Below are 20,899 nucleotides of genomic sequence, written 5' to 3'. Positions count from 1 at the left end.
ACATTGTTTTAATACAATTTCGAAGGTGAGTCAACAAAGGCAGGCACCCTTCTCCCTTTATCCAGTATTTACTCTGAATTTCAAAAAAACGCTGATGAAAATGCTTCTCTTTACTAAAAGAACATAGAAGAAGAAGTTGACCTTTCATTTATGTTGAGATTTGAAGTAATTGAAGAGATATACACTTAAAAACAAGCAGATGTTGAGAATTTTCTCTAGTTTTAATTTGAACAGTAAAGATGCAGACACATATTTTGTTACATAGTACATTACAATACTACCAGAAAATGTTTCAACATGTAAACAACTGCATTGAACATAGTTTATTGTTATTATATATTACTTGTTTCCTTTGTTTGAGTGTGCTTCTGTGTGTGTTTCTGAACATATTTGTGCGTACCCCTTTTCTAGCCTCCAGGAGGCAGTAGCAATCTGTGGGACTTGGTGTCAGTAATTAACGGCCAGGATGACTCACTGCTACCAGCCAGCTACAGCAAGGGAGTGATGCACATGAAACACCTGCTCAAGTTTAAAACGGTGAGTAGCTCTGATTCCCTGAGTCACTGTTCAAGGCTACAAGGTTTGTTTATTGCTATTCTACAACAGTGTTTTTTTGCCCAAATGTCACAGCTTAACCAGATCTCCTTGATGCCAGCTTTCAGTTTTGCTCTGGCAATACTGTATGCTTCCTTGTCACCTGAGTGAAAGGCAGCTTTTGGGGCTTTGGATAGTGCCATCACCGCTACATCCAGGTGTTCTGGTTGGGGAATGATTTTCTTCGTATTTGTGATCACCACATCATGAATACATTTGCTAATGTATGATGTCATTGTAGATTTATATTCCTCAAGAATGATGTGGTTTTCCTGGGTGGCAGCATCTCTTAACATGTACCAGTCTGCACTCTAAACAGTCCTGTAGAAGTGCTGTAGCTTCATCTGTCCACACTTTAACTAATTATTTTCCTGATGGTTTGAAATTTTTCATCAACTGGCAGTAGACTGGGAAGAGACAGAAAGGTCATCATGTGTTCAAAAACCCAGAGAGGATAAGCGTGGCAGACTTTCTGGATAAACATGATTAAGCCCGATGGATTATATACAGTGTGCTTTGGCACATGCAACTTTACAGGTGTGTAGTGGAGATCACAATGAAGGCAGTTTGAAGATGGGTGTGTGTGCCAGAAGTAGTGGGGTAGGAAGTGGGGCCCCCCTCACTGTACTCCCTTGGCCCGTTTGGCATTGCGGCTGGTGTGATCCCGTCAAAAGATGGTCTCTAGTTTTCATTTTCTTCTGTTCTATTCAACAGCAGTCCATTTAAGATGTTTTAAAAAGCAGGTATTTGGATCCCAAACGTGTATTTTATGTCACTTTTGTTTCTCTTCCATTCATTCTATTTTTCTCAGTCTGAAGCCCAGGAGCTCACTATAGTCAAGATGTCTAAATTTGGAGGAGGTATTGGAGCTCCCAGTAAAGAGGAGAGGCTAATAGAAGCAGCAGACATCCATCTGAGACTGGGACAGATTCAACGATACTGTGAATTAATGGTGGAGCTGGGACAGGTATGGAGTGAGTGTGTGTGTGTGCATGCAGGTGTGAGTATCTGTGTAGTAATTTCTCTCTCAAGAAAGCCAGACACTAGTGAGACTCCATAAGTTAGTTGTGTTGGCACTGATCCTGTTCAGGACTTCAACCACTTTGATATTCAACAACATGTTCTTTAATCACTGGTTAGTCTCTTTTTATACCATGTCAAATGCAAATTCAAGTTTGTTGGACTAAAAGCAAAAACCCTCACCCAAGCAAAGTTTTCCAGCTGTTACTGATATCTGTACCTGCAGTTTGTCTCTGCCATCATCAAATGCTTTGGAAGAACCTGCAAGTGGAAACTGTAGGTGAAAGAAGTTAATTTATCTCTCTTCCAGTGGGAGAAAGCATTATCTGTGGCACCAGGAGTCTCCATGAAGTATTGGAAGAAACTCATGCAGAGGTAATCCATGTTGAACTTTATTGTTTCAGCTTTTCCACTAAACAACGAAAGGGAAGAACAACAATGTCCCAGTGGAAGTGTTTTTCAGTGTGAGCTGCCAGGATGATTGTTAAAAATGTTTGCTCCAAAAGTTGTGGTACTGTCTCAGTGTATGACGTAATGCCACATTACTAATGCAGATGAACCGATGTGGCCAATATAAGAGCAACACTGTTCTATAACAATGCAATCCAATGCAATTCTTTCTTGCTTGAGCAGAAAAAGCAGCTACAGCAGATCAGGAAAAGGCCCTTAAAACAATTTAGATAATGAATGATAATATATTAATAAATGTAAAAGTAAAGACAACACAGAATGTGTATTGCAAATGGTGTACAACAGTTTCAGAGACCAATGCGCTGTCCACATGAACAACTCTTTGTCTCAGGAGTGTTTGTTAAAGGGATAGTTTGGATGTTTGAAGTGGGGTTGTATGAGCTACTTATAGATAGTCAGTGTATTACCTACAGTAGACTGCGGTTGGCACACCCCCAGCTTGGAGAAACAGACAGGGGTACCAGCACGGAAGCTAAGCAATGTGCTCGTGTATATGGGGCCAGCAGCAAAATGTATTATAGCCACCTAAAAGAAAGATTATTTTCCGATGGAGAATATAACTGAAAATGAAACTCATCTAAACTGTTGTTACAAATGGAGTCTTGTGGCTTTGAGGATGGCATAGATAAGTTTTCATTTTCAGTTAGGCAACGGGAAATCAGTGAGAGGGTGAACGCTGGAAGGTCTGGCATAGCTGCGGAGAACGATCTGGCAGTGAGAGTGTGTGAGACTGGGGTCTAAATAGTAGGTGCATCAGAGTGAGCAGGTGAGAGTGATGAGCTGATGAGGTGGGTGTGACTAACAGGTGCACTGAATGAGCTGATGAGGTGAGTGAGAGATAGAGTGACAGGATATGACAGGATAAGTACCTCATACAACCCCACTTCAAAACACCAGAACTTTTCCTTTCAGCAAACAAGTTGATGTTATTGATTTTGTCACATATTATTACATTCTTGCAGCTTGATTTTAACTGGGATTATTCATTTTGTCATCTTAATTTGACCAATTTTAATATAAATACAAACAAAATGTGTTGCACTTTGCTTATGTTATTTATATACAGTATGTCATTTTAATATGCTCATGTCACAGGAGAGCTGACCAGCTGATGGCTGAGGATAATGATGATGCTATCCCATACTGCATCGCCACAGGAGACATAAAAAAACTTGTAACTTTCTTCACTGGCCGTGGACAACTGCTAGAGGCCTTAATAATAGCACAGGTACTCAAAGGGAGGGGATGACAGGAAATGGTAGTTTTCTTTAGGGCTAGATGATGAATGGTAGATCTTGAGTAAATGGTTACAGGTGGGGCGGATAAATAAGTAACGGGTGACAAAGACAGAGAGGTGAGGAAATACTTGAACAGTCATTTTGATGCCTCTGAAAATATTGACAAGAACTGATAAAAGATGATTAAAAATGTTCTTTATTTTTAGGGAGCATGTGAAGGGAACATTCGTGCACCTCAAAGCTCCCCAGTTAACCACACGACTAATGATGTGGATAACAGACTACAATACCAGAGGTAAAGCAAACACGCACACAATGATAACATTATTTGGTGTGTCATTTTAATTTAACTTGAAACTAACATTTAACATAAGTGGGCAGCACAAATACGTTTGGACTAAGGCTGATCTTAGCTTACATACTGTGTTGATATTCAGTGTCTTTGTCAAATTAATGACACTTGGCACTATTGGCTAACGTTAGTGTGAGAACAGTTTACTACAGTTTACATCAGGCAGACGTCTGAGTAGTTTAGCATCCAACAAGGTGATTAAATGTCTGAAGACACACTGGAACTGGGATAGCGATAGTCTTTAAATATGACCCTTTTGATAAACAAAATCATTAGGGGTTTGCTTTGACAAGCATGGAAAAACATTGCAGCATTAACCACCTTTTATATGGATGTCTAATCAGTGTTGATGGTAAATGTAGTCCATTGAAACAATAAATCTCTTAGTGTGTGCTATATTGAAAAAGAAAGCTGAGTTCTCCTCGGTTCATAGTCTAGTCGAGTTGCGCCTATCATATGCAGATAATTACATAAAAACATGAGATTTCATAGTCCGAACCAGCGTGAACTAAGATGGCAACAACTTTTCCAGATTGTTTGCGCTTTACTGCTTTGCTCCTTATGCTTTTTCCTTTAACAATAAAAGTTAACCTACAATCCATCAGCATTTCACTGAGCGGTGACGCAACAAAATAGCTCACAATAGCATTGGGGGGGGGGGGGGGGGGAAACTACTCAATGGTTACCTGTCCTCTCGACCCTGCTGGTCGGGATCAGGTCTCAAGCACAGCTCTATCCAAGTGAGGATGATAACTTTCATGCATAGTAACGCACACACTCTCAGGTTCGGTATTGGCAACAGCATCCAACAAAAGCTGCCCAAGTTGACATTCAAAGCACAGCAGTCTGTGTTTGCTCTCAGCAGCTTAGGTTCCAACGGGTTGGCCATATTCTCCCCGCTGCAGCCATGGCCTCTCTCCTCTGCATTTCTTTGGCCATATGCTCTGGCCGACTGAATATCCGAGTCAGCCAAAACAATGTAAAATGTGTACTTATCTCCTCTGCACTCATAATTTGGGATGCCATTTTAGCAGTTGGAAACATAACGAGTTGGCAACCCAAGTGAAGAGAATGAGGAAGTTTGTTTTTTGAGTGGCATCCAGAACGCGCTCCCTGGCTATGCAGAGAAATCTAAGCTGAGACGGCCTGTAGTCCTTCCTACCACCAACGACGTCACTGTCAAGTCAAATGATGGCGCTGGATGCCGGAGGAATAACAGATTTTGCTGCTGCGCCCCAGAGAGAACACTGGCAAGAACTGCAGGTGTTTCGCACACTATATCCCTAACTTCGATTGCAAGATATAAGGGGCAAATTTTCCCTTTTAAGCAGGACAAACAAAAATTCTGTTGAGCAGTTCTATCAATTCAATATTATCCAACCAGTAATCAGCTTGGATTCATGTCACTTCCAATGGATTCCAATTGTGATCAGGTTTCACAGTGGAAAATGTATCAAAATTCAGCTCAGTTTATTCACAAACACTTAATATACAAGTACAATCATAAGACATAATGGATATATGTTAAATAGGGTAATCTCCATAAGCTATCTGAAGCTTGAGAATAGGTTTGGTGACTGTGGCTCCAAACGTTTAACCACAAAGATCCGCCTGTCAAAGTGTCCTTGAGCGAGATACGGAACCCCTTATTGCTCCCCGGCAATCTGAATGAAAAGTCATGTGGAGAAACGGATCTACCGATTATAGTATCTAAAAAGAGCATCATATCTAGAAACTACTTCTTCACTCAGACTCTTGCAGAATACAAAATAACCGTAGCATCCTGGCTTGTAAATTGTAGGTTGATTGAATTGCTCCCTGAAATTAATCCTAGTATATTTCTGAGATGAGGTGTTTTGATCACAATCCCTGGCTAGATTTGCTCTTTTTCTGTCCAGTCTCCTCCATAAGGTATGTAAGGAACTAGCTGAGTGGTACTTTCAGGACGGATGCTCTGTCCTGGCAGCATGCTGCCACCTAGCCGTGGACAATATCAAGGTACACACCAGTGTCTGTATGTAATTAATTGGGATATGCACAGTGTATTTGCATTAGTTTGTATACCAATTGTGCAAGAATATCGTGCAGTTTCATATGTCTCACCTTCATATTTACTGATCATTAATGATAATGAAAAATCTGATTTGAAAAATGTGGATGTACTGTATGTGTCTGTTCTATGCTTTTAGTTAGCCATGTCGAGTCTTATCCGAGGTAATGAGCTGGAGTTGGCAGCATGTGTGGGTATTGTCCTAGGAGAGGCAGCTAATCAGAGCACTGCATACTGTCTTGAACTCTTGGCCAGGAAATACATGACAACAACTACATGGTACGTCTCAATCCATGCATGTCCAGTTAGTTTAACCTATATTATTCTTCTGTATACTTTGAAAGTAATCCAAATTAACACCGGTCCGGGTTTAGCTACTTATTGCTAATTGTGCCTTTAGAATGTTGTATTTATTAGCTTTTTCCCAATTCTAAGTATATTTGATCTTGATCTTTTCATGTTGCAAACCCCATGTTGCTCATAACCAGTTAACTGATTTCACCTTATTTGGTTTGGTGTTAAGCCAACTGAAAAGATCGATTTACAGGATATGTTAGACTTTTGACATGACACATGTCCCTGGTCTTAAAGTCATTGAAACCCTAGTTCTTTGAGCATAGGTGGAGCCCAGTGACAGCAAACTTTCATCTTCACATTTATCAGTGACTGTAGATGAGCAGGGATCTAGAGTTAGAGAGCTCCACTTGTGCTGATAATACTGCAGTGCCCAACAACATACCTACAATAACTGCTTCTAAGGTGTAGTCCATGCAAAGCAGAACTTTTATCTCTACCGTTTTTTAATTTAGGGAGCTCTCAGCTGACCTACTGCGAATGATTCCTGACAACCACATTCTATTGGCTAAGCTGTGTGCATTTTACCCAGGAAGTGTCACTGAAATCAACCACTTTCATGAAAGTGTAAGTAGGCAATCATTGAGTTAAATCTAAGACATGTTTTGAATGAAATGGAATGGATGCTTTCTGTCTGATGTTGATGATATTAACATTGTGATGGTTATAGTGACTACGATTATGTGTTGTTTGTTATTCAAGTGCGGTCTCCCTTCATTAGAGGAATGTAAGGCCCTGGCAGAAGCAGCCATGTGTGAAGGAGATTTGTTTTCAGCAGTAAAATTCCACCTGCTGAGCTCTGAACCCGAGAACGCCCTTCGGATAGGGCTAGATCATGTTAAAGGTATTAGCTACTGAGTTTCAGTGTGTCTGTTTGTTTGTGTGTTACCCATCTATCATAACATCTACACATTTTAAATATGATGGCACAAATTACCTTTAATATGAAACAGCAATATTTACATGTTGATTGTTGTAAAAGTTAGATTCTGACATGCTATCAGTTGGTGTGATTGACATTTTTCTGCCAATAATGTTAGCAATCAATATTATACTGAATACATAGATAAATTGTGCCATTCCATGGTTGTCCCACATGCTGGTGCAGTAACAAGTATGAATGACCAGTTTCCAAACCAATCTCTATGAAGACCCTACAAATCCAATTAAGTTATTCATAACAATAACTTATTAATACTTAATTGTGCTTAGCAGACAGTGTCAAACTGAAGAAAATAATCTAAATTTCTGTCTTAATAAAGCACAGATCAATTAAACTATCTATGAATTTCCTGCTCACCAGAACAGCTGACTCGACCTGATTGGACAGTGGATATTGTTCAGCCAATCCTGGACCTGATGAGTTACATCAGAACTGACTGCCTCATCAAGGCCAAGTTGACTGGGTAAGAGCATCTGTTACTTAGTATTAATAATTATTTAAATTACTTTCACCAATGCTGTTGCTTCCTATACATTGTTAGACCTGATCATCGTGTGTGTGTGTGTGTGTGTGTGTGTGTGCAGAGCCCGCAGTGAGCTGTTGATCCTGTGTGGTTACATTGGAGGTCTGCTGGCCATCAGAAGACAGTACTTGAGCATCGTGCCTGCACTCTACGAATACACCAGGTAGACACATAACTATGTTTGTGTGTGCATATGTGTTAAGAATTATTTGTTTAATATGGCTTCAACCTTCGAAATACTGTTGTTTCTGTGGTTTTGCATGTCCCAAAAAGGTGTGGTGTAAAAAAATATTCACATACATTTTATCTGTCTGGTTTGTTAGTGGTAATTGAAAGAGTTTTTTTTAATCTATTCTAAGGGTGGAGGACTAATCAGATGACTATAATTATACTGTTTATCTGAGATGAGCAGAGTAGTCATCATGGCATCTTAACCAGTACACCAGTACCAATTTTCCCTACGATATGAATATTCACATACCGTCATACCAGTGCATAGTCGGAACAAATGTTATCTATCTTCACCAGGCAGCTAGAGAATTTGTTCGACGATTTGATTGTGAACATCGGCGCTAAATATGTTTTCTGTATTGAGAGGGATACCTGGTCATAATTTTATAACAATTAACAAACCACAACTAACGCTCTTTAACAGAGCAAAGCACAAAGACACAACAGTCTGTGACATATAAACAATTTTTAACACTAATAATTGTACATTTATAAAATTTCACCGCCGAACTGCATGCTGGGTACAGCTCCGTCTGGGAGCTGGGAGCAGCTGGGAGAGGCTCCGTCCTCCAGTAACGCTACATTACAGAAACGTTACATTACAGAACAGCGATGCAGGATGAACATTGACAGACCGGAGATGCACCGATAGAGTTTGACACATATGATTACACACTGATTACGTGTAATATGTGTGGTATTTGTTATAAATGTACGTTGGTACATAGAGGGTGATAAGAAGCTGTACTTGGAGGGGTTTAGGACCCAGGGGAATGTAGGTGAAGGAAACCGGAAGAGATGGAAGACACGCCACACAAACAGCTGTTCAACGCTCGTCACCTGACCAGAGATTCTCAACTGGTGGGTAGTCACGGACCCGTTTTCAGTGGGTCGCGGGCCTTTGCCTTAAAGCAGCGGAGTTATTCACGCTCCTTTCCAGCATTTACGGCACTTGTTCAGTGGTGCAGGAAAAACACCGACCAATGCGTGTCTGATTGGCTAAACTGGATCACGTCACGTGATCCAGTTTAGCCAATCAGATAAGCGTATTCTGATACGTTTCCTGACTCCAGTGAGATGTACCCACACCGTGACACAGGGAGAAGAGACAAGGAAAGATATCATACCGCAGAACCCAGGTAAATCTAAATGTGTAAGTCAAATGTCTGCATGATCTCTATAGAGAATCTGAATTGTTAGACTGCAATCGTTAAACGAAACTACAAAAACACTGTGCTGAAAGTGCCTGATTAATAAGTACATGCACACCCAGAATTTGTCAGAATTTTGCGAAATACCATGATATACACTTTGGGTCACACTGCCCAGCACTGATTGTACCTGTATATCAATAATTCACCCCATGTTACCTTGAATTCTTGAAGAAAATTATATTTTTCTTGCATGCCTCCACAGTGAAAGAAGAAGCTAAAGTATTGATGAACATGAGTAAATTCAAAAGCTTAACTATATTAAAACATCAGTTTACAAACTCTCACACAAGTTGAACAGTTCTTCCAAAACACTAGCATTTTTGCCAAAACTGTTTAAAACACTTCTGCTACTACAGTCTCAGTGCGCCTGGGCAAACATGAGACGAAAGGGGCGGAAGGGTTTTAAATGGTAAGATTTTAGTGAAGTGATTAGGAACATAGGAGCTCTTACTGAAAAAAGTACTGGGGTATACAGAAATAATGCGCGCTATGTTTTGCAGTGATACTTTTACCTGATGTAGTATTCAGTATTTCTTTACTTTGCTAATTACCATAATCAGGTTTGAATTGGCTTCCTTGGATCGTGACCTCCAGCATTCACTGGGGTGGTTTTCAGCCGAGTGTGAAGCGGCGGGGATGAGAGTTGGCACCTCCAAATCCGAGGCCATGGTGCTCTGCTGGAAACCAGTGGATTGCTCCCTCCAGGTGGGGACGGAGTGCCTACCTCAAGCGAAGGAGTTCAAGTATCTCGGGGTCTTGTTCACGAGTGAGGGTAAGATGGAGCGGGAGATCGACAGGCGGATCGGTGCGGCTGCAGCAGTAAAGCAGGCGCTGCACCGGACCGTCTTGGTGAAGAGAGAGCTGAGCCGGAAGGCAAAGCTCTCAATTTACTGGTCGGTCTACGTTCCTACCCTCACCTATGGTCACGAACTCTGGGTCATGACCGAAAGGACAAGGTCGCGGGTAAAAGCGGCCGAAATGAGTTTCCTCCGTAGGGTGGCCGGGCTCAGCCTTAGAGATAGGGTAAGGAGCTCGGACATCAGGAGGGAACTTGGAGTCGAGCCGCTACTCCTTCACATCAAAAGGAGTCAGCTGAGGTGGTTCGGGCATCTAATCAGGATGCCTCCTGGACGCCTCCCATTGGAGGTTTTCTGGGCACGTCCAAGTGGGAGGAGACCCCGGGGAAGACCCAGAACACGCTGGAGGGATTATATCTCCCAGCTGGCCTGGGAATGCCTCGGGATCCCCCAGTATGAGCTGGAAAATGTTGCGGGCGAGAGGGAAGTCTGGGTCAGCCTGCTTGGCCTGCTGCCACCGCGACCCAACCCCGGATAAGCAAAGGAAAATGGATGGATGGATGGAGGTTTGAATTGGATGAACAATTTGTAAATCACTCCAAACATTTTTTTTGGTTTCTCAGTCAGCTGATGAAGCGGAGGGAAGTGTGTGTTCCTCTGACGATTGAGCAGCTGTCTATGGAGCTGGATACCTGGCGGGCCTGCAGACAAAGTAACAGCAAGTAGGTTACACATAGACACACACAAACTGATAATGATATTTCAATTGAATGTTATTAATAACACCATGAAGTACAATTAAAAAAACACATATAAATGAACACCAATTGGGCCATGTGTGATATGAAGTTTAAAGGAGACGATGGGAAAGAGGGGAACCCTGTCACGACTCACTATTACAGTCATGTCTAGTCTCAGCTGCCCAGTAGAGCTAAAAGCTAAGGCCATGATGAGCCCAGTTCCCAAGGCAACACAGGATAGAGGGGAGTTAAGCTCACTTGAGATACATGTGGAGCAGCTATATCACCACTGGGGAGACGGATGTTTTATGAGTAATGATTAAGATGGTCATGTTGCTGCCTGACGGACAGATCTGGTGACTGAAGATAAACAACTTTTTAAGTATTGAGGACTTGCTGATGAGGAGACGCTGACTACGTTTACATGCCTAATCATATTCCACTATTAATCCGAATATGACAATCCGAATGAACCAATTGATTTGGTTCATGTTAACATCATATTCCAATTTCTAAAACTTAAAAAATATATATTTTGAAGAAAAGAAGCAAAATAGCACAAGCTGCTCTTTTCCATATTTTGAGGTGATAAACAACATGTTAGGGCATCGACCCGTCAAACACAGTAGAGAATGTTTTCGACTTGGGATTATCTGGCCCCGGTGATGAGGATGCGGCAAGGGGTCGTTTTACGTTAATCGGAATATGCACGGCTGCATGTAAATGGGAATATTTGTGGAATATATGAATATTTGATGCATGTAAATGTAGTCACTGTATCAAGCCTCTTGTTAAGTGCACCAAGGAGGAGCTGAACGTGCTGTGCAGCATTATTAAAACCAATGAAGCTAGAGCAGACTAATATCAGATATCTATATATATTTTTCCCCAAGAAGTATAGAGGGTTACTCAGGAGATTCATGGAACCAGATCTAGAGATAAATAAAGTATCATTGCCTTTGCTGCCAACCTCCTGGAGGTTTTGTTCTGGGTGGAAATATGTCCAACACTCATACACTGATAATAGATATACATCTATCTTCATACTACCATATGTTTAAATTCACCGGCAGATGCTTATGGCTGCTTATGTCTGGTATATACCTTCACAACTGTATCTTCATCTGTCTGTTTTCAACAGTCCTTCATCAGAGTGTCAAAGAGAGGAGTTCAGCTACCTTGAGAGGAGAATCCAGCCAACACAACCTGGTATAAATAACAAAAGTTTATCAGGGGAGTTTATGGACCTTAAATTCCATCTTTTGATTGATAGATAGATAGATAGATAGATAGTTACTTATTATTCCCGTGAGGGATATTTTTTTCGCTATAGCAGCAATTATGTTACAGGTAAAAATAACAATGCAAATATCAAATGCACAATATATACAATGAAATAGAATAATATTAAATGAACTAACTAAAAAGTAGTGCAAAGATTCCACCAAACAACGGTGTAACGAGTAATGGTGTTATAGTTTTGTGATTGATCTGGCCAGAGGTGATTTATTATAAAGTCTTATTGCAGTGGGCAGGAATGTTCTCCTGTATCTGTCCTTGTGACAGCAGAGCTGGACGAGTCTGTTGGAGAAAGTGCTCCTCTGTCCCCGCAGTAGGTGGTGGAGAGGGTGGTCCGGGTTATCCAATATGGATAATAGTTTCTTCAGTGTCCTCCTCTCCACCACCTTTTCCAGAATGTCCAGTTTGCACATTACCCGCAGCTTCTCACTCAGGAGTGGTTGGATGGTGTTGAATGCACTGGAGAAGTCAAAGAAAGTGATTTTCACAGCCTCAAGCTTCCTCCTGTAGGAGTCCTTTCACTGCCTGAGCTTCTCCTTCAGGTCGTGTTGTACTCTCCTGAGCTCGTCCCTGTCCCCAGACCTGAAGGCTGCTTTCTCCTTATTAAGAAGAGCTTTCCGATCACTGGTGATCCATGGCTTGTTGTTGGGGAAGCAGTGTACAGTCCGGGATGGAATGGTGGTTTGTTCACAGAATTGAATGTATTCTGTGATGCAGTCCGTCATGCTGTTGGGATGTGCTGTGGTCCACACAGCACTTCCCAGTCCGTCCGTCGACTCAAAGCAGTCCAGCAGGGCGTCATTAGCCTCCTGTGTCCACCTCCTCACAGTCCTGGTGGTGACATGCTGCCTCTGCATCAGAGGAACATGAATATGGTGAACAGGTTGTGATCAGACCTGCCAAGGGGGGAAGGGCAGTAGCACTGTATGCATCATTAAGCATTAACATACAGTAGGTCCAGAGTTTTATTGTTCTGTGTGGAGCAGTCAACATACTAGTGAAAAGTTGGCAGAGCTTTATACAGAGTGGTGTGGTTAAAGTCTCCAGTAATTGCCAAAAATGCGCCAGGGTGTTGAATCTGTAGCTTAGACACAGTGGAGTGGATGGTGTCCATTGCTGCCTCTGCGTCAGATGATGGAGGAACGTACACAGCGACAACAATGGCGGATGAGAACTCCCTCGGCAAATAATAAGGATGCATTCCCACGGCTAACTGTTCAATACAGAAACGTTCCTTCACACACGCAAGTCTTCCATATATGCTTTTATCTGACAAAGAAAAAAGTGTGATGTGTAGTTTTGTATTGTGTGTCTTGTGTGTTCTTTCTTGTATGAATTTGTTTTATGTGCTTACTCTGTACTGTTTCTTATTGTGTTCTCTTTGTTTTTACCTGCCAAGGGACTGCAGATGCACATTAGCTTAAAATTGTAATCTGGTATGGTGCATCAAATGGTGAGATTTATGTTTTAAACTGTAAACATGGTCCCTTTTAAATCAAATTAAAACACTGCTCTTAAAAGTTATATTTTGGGATCAGCAAAATAAGCCCCATAAGTCGGTAGGGTGCTTCTGCTGGTGGTTGCATCAGCAATAGGAGCTGGAGGCTGTGTGCCTCAGGAACAGCAGGTTTGGCTGATAACGAGTGTGTCGGTTAGTGATTGGCTACTGTGCACAAGAGGCTCTCTGATTGGATGAAGTCTGGCTTAGACAGAGAAATTAATGAAGGAACAGAGGAGGCAAAACTAAGTATTATCTTGCTCAACTCCATAATAATTATAGACTTTCTAATATGTAAAACTTGATGGTCATACAAACATATGTGTAATGGTTAACTGGCAAAACATGTTCCTTTCTCTCTTAGATGGTTTAGTCTTGTTTGGTGCTGATTATGTGACAGGCTCCAATCTGCCAAGCCACTCGGATGTTCAACTGTCGTGTTTCACCGGACACAGAATACAGGTGTGGGCTTTATTTATTGGTTTGTTTGTATCTACACTAACATGTCTTGTTGACTTGTGAGTTTTCTCATTGTTTTCTTTTTTTTATGTGCAGGGACCAGTGTTTTTGCTGGAGGATGATAAATCAGCAATCTCTCTTAATGATGCCTTAATGTGGGCAGAAGTCAATCCTTTCTCTCCTTTGGGAACAGGACTCCGCATCAACCCCTTCTAACACACACACAAAGAGGACATTCCAAGTGAAAAGTTAATATATTGGAAGGACAGAAGAAAAATGTAAACTGAGCTGAAAATAAAATGTTTGTGCTTCAGCTACTTACTTAGATTGATACAAAAATGAACATGCACAAACAGCAAAAACACTAATGCTACAATACAGAAATATCAACATTAATTTGAAATGCTAACAACTGAAATGTGAAATTATTTTTCTGAAGAATCCCAAATGCATTGCAGTGCACTGCTGACACTGAAATGTAAAATTCCGATCAGAATTGGAAGATCAACCGAAAGATGCTAAGAAAATAAATGCATTACTAGAAAAGCTGGATTAGGATGCAGTGTCAAGGGTGGGAATTGAAATTAATCAGATAATAAGGCTGAAAAAAGAAATACTTTGTGCTTTAAAAAGTGTAATCCATAGAAAAAAGTTGAATACAAGTATCCGTAAAGAGCATTAGGTTTTGGTGTTTGAACAGCTGAAATACATTTCAAAGCACTGTTGATGTAATTTAAATTAGCAAAATTTGAAGATTAACTGCATTACCTAAAAAAATATAAGAGCTGAAATACATTGCTATAAAAGCTGGAAGCTAAACTGTAATACTTTCAGAAGTGAAAGTATAAATTGATTAACCGAAAAGCCTAAATGAAGAAATGCTTTGTGTTTTTAAAAATAAGCATAAAAGGTAGAAACAAGGTAAAAAGAAGACTTGAAGCAAGTGATTAACACCATAAACTCATGTTTATGTTTACTGAGGTAATAAATATATATACAATTGGATTTATTTTTGCAACAAGAGGAGTCGCCCCCTGCTGGCCATTAGAAAGATGGCTAGTTCAAGGCACAGAATTGGAGGCTGCCGCCTGCTGACAAACGAGCAGGGTCCGGCCCATACTTTCTATCACTTTTTCCTCAAGAAGCGATAGTGAGTCACTAGTCCAGAGAACAAATAAGTAGAGCTGCCTCGAGGGCTTGTCAATAATATGGTCCGTGTGCATTTTGATAGTTTGTTAGCCTTGATCCACCTGATTAACAGCAGTGACCGTGGATATAACAATCTGCAAATATCTAATGCAGAAGTTAAAGGAGAGGACAGGATTGCATTTGACTCGAGTTGTACCTCATGTGACAAATAAACGGATTAAGTTTACATGCAGCTTGTATTTCGCTATAGCTACAAGGAATATGAAATTGCTTGTGATCTGTCTGCTGAGAACAGCCTCATGGAAGTGATATTTGACTATTTTTATTGTATAAGGAAACGAAATTCATTAACCCTCCTGTTATGTTGGTATCTCAGGTACAGCAATGATGTTCGGGGGTCAATGTGACCCGGTGCATATTTAATCATGCTAATCAGTATTTAGTGGAATGGAGTTATTCACCCCTCCATAGATCATAGTTGAATTAGGATAACTCACTCGTTTTCAAGAAAAATACATGTTCAACCTATTTTTTTGGTACATTGGAAAAACCTAGATATAAATTGCATTTGTCTACCATACATTTTTACACATTTTGAAACTTTCTTTTTTTCATGGGGTGATGTAGATAAATAGAGAAGACACCTCTGCTGTTCAGGGTCATATTGACCCGCTCACTCAATCAAGCCAAATGACTCATAAGGATTGGTATTTAAAGTAAACTTTATTTATGTTTATTTATAGTGTTAAGAAACAGACATTTACAAAAATGAACAAGAGATGAGCACAATGAACGAGGTGTGTGTTTGTATGCATTTGTCTGTGTATTTGTGCCACAGTTCAGCTCCACACCCTCCTCATCAGTCCAACTCCCTTCACCTGTTCACTCACCTGTCGCATCACTAATCAAGCCACTATATAGACTCCTTGCCAGATGTTCTTCCCTTTTCCATGCCAGACTCTCCAGCACTACATCACTATATATGATCTCCTGTTACCGACCCTGCCTGCCCCTGTTCTACCTGTCTCGCCTGACTCCTGGTAAACCCACCAGCCTTCTGTTCCTGACTCTGAATTACTCTGCATGCTGTATCTGCAAGTTCATAATAAAAGCCAATAATCCCTGGAATCTTGTGTGGTGCATTTGGGTCCTTATACAGTCAGGGTCATAAGTATTTGGACTATGACACAGTTTTTCTAATTTTGCTTATTTACATAACTCTAATGGATTTGAAACTAATCAGTCAATATGTGGTTGAAGTGTAGACTTTCAGCTTTAATTCAATGTCTAAAACAAAAAAATCACAATGCCACTTTTACACAGCCACCCACATTTTCAGAGGCTCAAAAGTAATTCATGAAATACTTTTGAGCCTTCATGAATCTAAATACAGAGGTTTTACAACAAGGTGCAAACTACTGGTAACACTGAAGAACAGGAAGGCCGATTAGACTTTAACAGAAAACATCTGAAAAAGCCTGACTAGTTTGGAACAAGATTCTTTGGACAGATGAAACCAAGATTAACTTGAACCAGAATGATGGGAAGAGAAAAGTGTGGAGAAGGAAAGGAACAGCTCATGATCCAAAACAAACCACATCAGCTGTTTAACATGGTGGAGGCAGTATGACATGGGCATGTATGGCTGCCAATAGAACTGGGTCACTGGTGTTCATTGATGATGTCGCAGCTGATAGAAGTAGCAGGATGAATTCTGAGGTTTTTAGGGTTATACTATCTGCACAGATTCAGCCTAATGCTACAAAACTGATTGGATAGCGCCTCACAGTGCAGATGGATTATGACCTAAAACATACTGTGAACACAACCCAAGAGCTTCTTAGGGCAAAGGAATGGAACATTCTTCAATGGCCAAGTCAGTCACCTGATCTCAACCCAAGTGAGCAGCTTTTCACTTACTGAATATAAAACTGAAGGCAGAAAGACCCACAAACAAGCAGCAGCTGAAAGAGGCTGCAGTAGTTAGTAGATAGTTTGTCCAATTAATTTTGAGCCTCTGAAAATGGGGATGACTGTAGAAATGGCTGTAAATCCTAAACGGTTATTGTGATTTTTTAGTTTTATCCATTGAATTAAAGCTGCACTTCAACCACATATTGACTGATTTGTTTCAAATCCACTGGGGTTGTGCAAAATTAGAAAAATTGTGTCATAGTCTAAATACTTATGGCCCTGACTGTACAACCGGTTACTCTTAAAAGAAGTTTCAAGCTGGGAAGAGGCCAAAAGTGGATTTTGTGAAAGTAAACAGTTTCAAAGACTTTCTTCAAAAAAGTGCCTCAGGACAGTTGATTTCATAGTTTCATGTAATTTTCATCAATATCTGCTGATTTCAACACTTTACTGCCTAAAGATGCATTTTCACTTTTTATACAGTTTCATGATGTTTTTATTAGAATGTGATGCTTACTGGTTTAAGGTACATCTCAAAGGGGCTTATCTCGCTAACTACAAGGTTTATTTGAATAATTTCAATGGAATAATAACACTAAGACTTGTGATAGTTTGTCAATATGTGTACATATCAGTGTATATGTTACTGGTAAATGCTGAATGAATATAACACACAGCTCAAATAAAAAATGTTCAGGTTTGCCTGAAAAGAAAAGCACTTTTATTGATTTGAAATGATGCAGACGAAGGCCTAAACTCTCCCAAATCATATCACAACACGTCAGCAGTCCTTTTAAAAAACAAATTGGCTTTGATAGAGTGAAGCATGCCTGAGAAATCAACGCCGGTGTACAGGTCAGCTGAGGTCAGCCAACGTCAATTCTGATTTTGGAAGCAGTACATATAGCCGTTTTATTGTACTTTTATATACTATATAACTATATATTTCACTTCTTTTATCACTAATAGTGTTCAATCTATCTAATACAGCAGTTTGGCATCATTTTGAGAGCCTGGGCCATATAATAACCTGTAAAACATGGCTCATTTTCGTCAGAATTGTTAGGTTCAGAACCTCTCAGAACTGTGGAAGGCCACATGTTGAAAAGCAGCCCAGAGGAGAAGAAGCCCCCCCCCCTTGCTCCCATTCTGATGAGGACAGGAATCGGCAGGTCCAGATCAAAATCACAAGATATTTAATAACCAACAGAAGCCAAAACAACTGCAAACTGAAGTACACCATGAATGATAAAAAAAACATAATATTCCATAAATGTGAGACCCCGTTCAGGCCACCCAGCAAACTGGTGTGTTCACTGGATGGCCCCAAGGAAGTCTCTCTCCTGGGATTCACAGCTCTTTGTCCCCCCAAAGTTACATCCCTGAGCCCATCGATCAGCTCCCACGATTGGCTCATCCAATAAGCCCCTCCTGGGCAGATGACCCATTGTTCTGTTCTTCTCACCTAGGTCAGCCAGCTTCGTTCCAACCCCCGCTGGCAGACACCTCCTTACATTCTTGGGGCCAGTTCCTTTGTTTGATTGGCCAAACCCCCACTTCCAGTACACTCCTCACACCTTCCTCTTACAGTATGAAATGACCTCTGATGATGAAATTACTTCTTGGTCTAAACTCTTACAAGTAAACACACTGTAACATATAACATCCAGCACTAGGAATGCTCTAAAACTTAAATCCCTCACAGAATATCAGTTTTACAGGATGTAATTGAACGTCACACAGCCTGTGATTGGCCGATTTGGCATTTCTTACAGATCTGAACCCGGAAGAGTGTGGGCAGTGTAGTGATACCTTCTTTGAGTTGTTTGACAGGATTTTAAGTCAATAAAATAATCGAAAACCGTGATCCGCCCCCATGGGTCAAACCCATTGGCCAAAACTGACTTACTCATTCATCATAGAACCTCGTAGAGACTCAGTTGTTTCGAAAGAAGAAGGACAGAGAGCTGCTGCAAATGCAGGAAACGGATTAAAAAATCGGGGCGATTTTCTTCCAGAAAAACATCTAAAAAGTACGAAGCGTTTCAATATTTATGCTGTTAGACTGTGTGTTGATCCGAGGTAGAATAATTGTAACTTTGTAATGGTCAGAAGTAGAAGAATTCGGAAGCTATAGTTCGATTCAGTGTGTTCTGCTCGTCCTCCTGGATATGCAGTGTGTGTGTGTGAAAGTCCCGTAGATCGCGCCTGGGATCGATAACGGTGAACATTGCTCACCTTCTCCTGGCGAGAAATAGGTGAAATTGTGGTAGTACTTGTAGTATCTTGAAGTACTTTGTGTATATATATGTTTTTGAGTGATTAAAATAGGTTACATGGTCCATTTTATCAGGATTTCTTCGTCATGTACGTTTTTTAAATATTTTAAAATATAATTTCATTCGTTCTCAGAAGTGATTTGTACCACACTGTGTACACTCTTCGCCCCCTCCTAAGGGTGCTCTCAGGTGCAAGACGTTTCAGGCCGGGAAGAGGCCAAAAGTGGATTTTGTGAAAGTAAACATAGTTTCAAAGATCTTCTTAAATAAAGTGCCTCAGGACAGTTGATTTCACAGTTTCATGATGTTTTCATTAGAATCTGATGCTTACACTCCAATACTGGTTTATTAAGGTACATTCTCAGCCTTTTATGCTCCTAAAAGAAGTTTCAGGCTGGGAAGAGGCCATAAGTGGATAGTAGTATATATATTGCCTATTTCCGCATGCACGTTTACTGAACAAGCTTGTGTGTGCCCGTGGACACATTTGCATAATATTTTTTTTCTTCGAATTTGCATAATCATCTGAAAACTCTACTTTTTTGCACATGCATGAGAGTGCGGGTGTCCGTGGAGGTATACCTGCGATCACATGATCGACAGGTGTTATATGAAGGCAGGTTATTTTAATGGTACTGTATATATAGGTCCCTGAATCATTCTTTAGACCTTCCCTTTGCCGAATATTTGTTCCTGATTGACCATCGGTTCTACCTCACCATTAAGCTGCTAATTTGGAACGAAAACAGCGCATTTAAGCCATTTCTTCCAACTGGTTGTTTTGCCCAGCTATAGCCATGGCTGACGAACAAATGTGAGTATTTCTGCTTCTTTTATTTTATTTCATTTCGGGGACATCTGTGTGTTTTATTTTATAATCAGGATTGTTTTTTATAGTTTCTCATCATCAGATCTCATTCATGGGTTTATCAGTGATGACGATATTGAAAACAGACCCCCTATTCTTCTGTACCTATGGTTAGTATGTAGTTTTGGGTGTAAATACTTTTTACTCTATTTTACGATAGTCTATTTATTTCAATGCATATACTTGTAGATTCATCTGACGATTTCCAGTCGCCACAAAAACAGCAGCCTAGCGGTGGTACAGCGACCAAACCTAGAAATCCCTATATACAGCATGCCAAGAGATTGAAAACTGGTGAGCATGGCAGGGTGTATGTGTGTGTAAATCCTCTTGTTCGTTTTTCCACTATAATATTCATGTCTTTATTGTAAATACTTATAGATTATAGATTCACCCAAGCCCCGGAGATTATCGATACCATTTAAGGGGACTGAAAAACTAGCGGAGGAGAAAAAAAGGAAAAAAACAAAAAGGTATGTGCGCACTAAAGACTAGTTTAATGAGCAAAAGGTGTTTTATTTATGTGTGTACTATTGTTTTGTTCATTAGGGTGCTGACTGCTCGGCAGCAGCCAGCCGCCTGTTCTCCTGTTTGAGCATCTGGACCATGTGTATCGAACTGCCCCCATGTGCATGACGAAATTACCGAAGCACCTGTGGAGATCCAACAATCTAAGAGGAGCACTATAAGGTCTGTACTCATTAAAGAATGGTTATTTAATTTACCCATCGTGTTTCATCTATATTTTACTGATGTTTTGTCTTGTTTTGTTTATCAAGGGTTTTGACTGAGAGGGCCCAACCAAAAGAACCACAACCCAGATCGCTCCACTGGGTTGCTGAACACAACATAGCAGTGGAAGCACTCATCAACGCTGAGGCCACATCAGAGGATATTGCTGCTCAG

The 20,899-nt window shown here is 40.6% G+C and overlaps 1 protein-coding gene across 2 annotated transcripts in view; it reads left to right on the top strand.

Annotated features, from left to right (window-relative positions):
• Nucleotides 1-13,999, top strand: part of wdr17 (WD repeat domain 17) — a gene marked incomplete at both ends in the record, with an annotated part of 29,308 nt that extends 15,309 nt beyond the window's left edge. Inside the window, 15 exons of one of the 2 annotated variants that reach the window (XM_079160332.1) lie at nt 412-537; nt 1,406-1,561; nt 1,925-1,989; nt 3,181-3,313; nt 3,530-3,618; nt 5,574-5,673; nt 5,865-6,004; nt 6,535-6,646; nt 6,782-6,923; nt 7,383-7,485; nt 7,607-7,708; nt 10,411-10,509; nt 11,669-11,736; nt 13,698-13,786; nt 13,880-13,999. In XM_079160332.1, the coding sequence (XP_079016458.1) occupies nt 412-537; nt 1,406-1,561; nt 1,925-1,989; nt 3,181-3,313; nt 3,530-3,618; nt 5,574-5,673; nt 5,865-6,004; nt 6,535-6,646; nt 6,782-6,923; nt 7,383-7,485; nt 7,607-7,708; nt 10,411-10,509; nt 11,669-11,736; nt 13,698-13,786; nt 13,880-13,999 (1,644 nt within the window). Of the gene's footprint in view, nt 1-411; nt 538-1,405; nt 1,562-1,924; nt 1,990-3,180; nt 3,314-3,529; nt 3,619-5,573; nt 5,674-5,864; nt 6,005-6,534; nt 6,647-6,781; nt 6,924-7,382; nt 7,486-7,606; nt 7,709-10,410; nt 10,510-11,668; nt 11,737-13,688; nt 13,787-13,879 lie in introns of both variants that reach the window. The other variant, XM_079160331.1, reaches the window with a different exon arrangement.
• Nucleotides 14,000-20,899: the final 6,900 nt, after the last annotated feature.

The sequence above is a fragment of the Pholis gunnellus genome (genome assembly GCF_910591455.1).
Source record: "Pholis gunnellus genome assembly, chromosome: 5".
NCBI lineage: Eukaryota > Metazoa > Chordata > Actinopteri > Perciformes > Pholidae > Pholis > Pholis gunnellus.
Note: the sequence above shows the minus strand (reverse complement) of the source record. Positions and strands in the feature narration are given on the sequence as shown.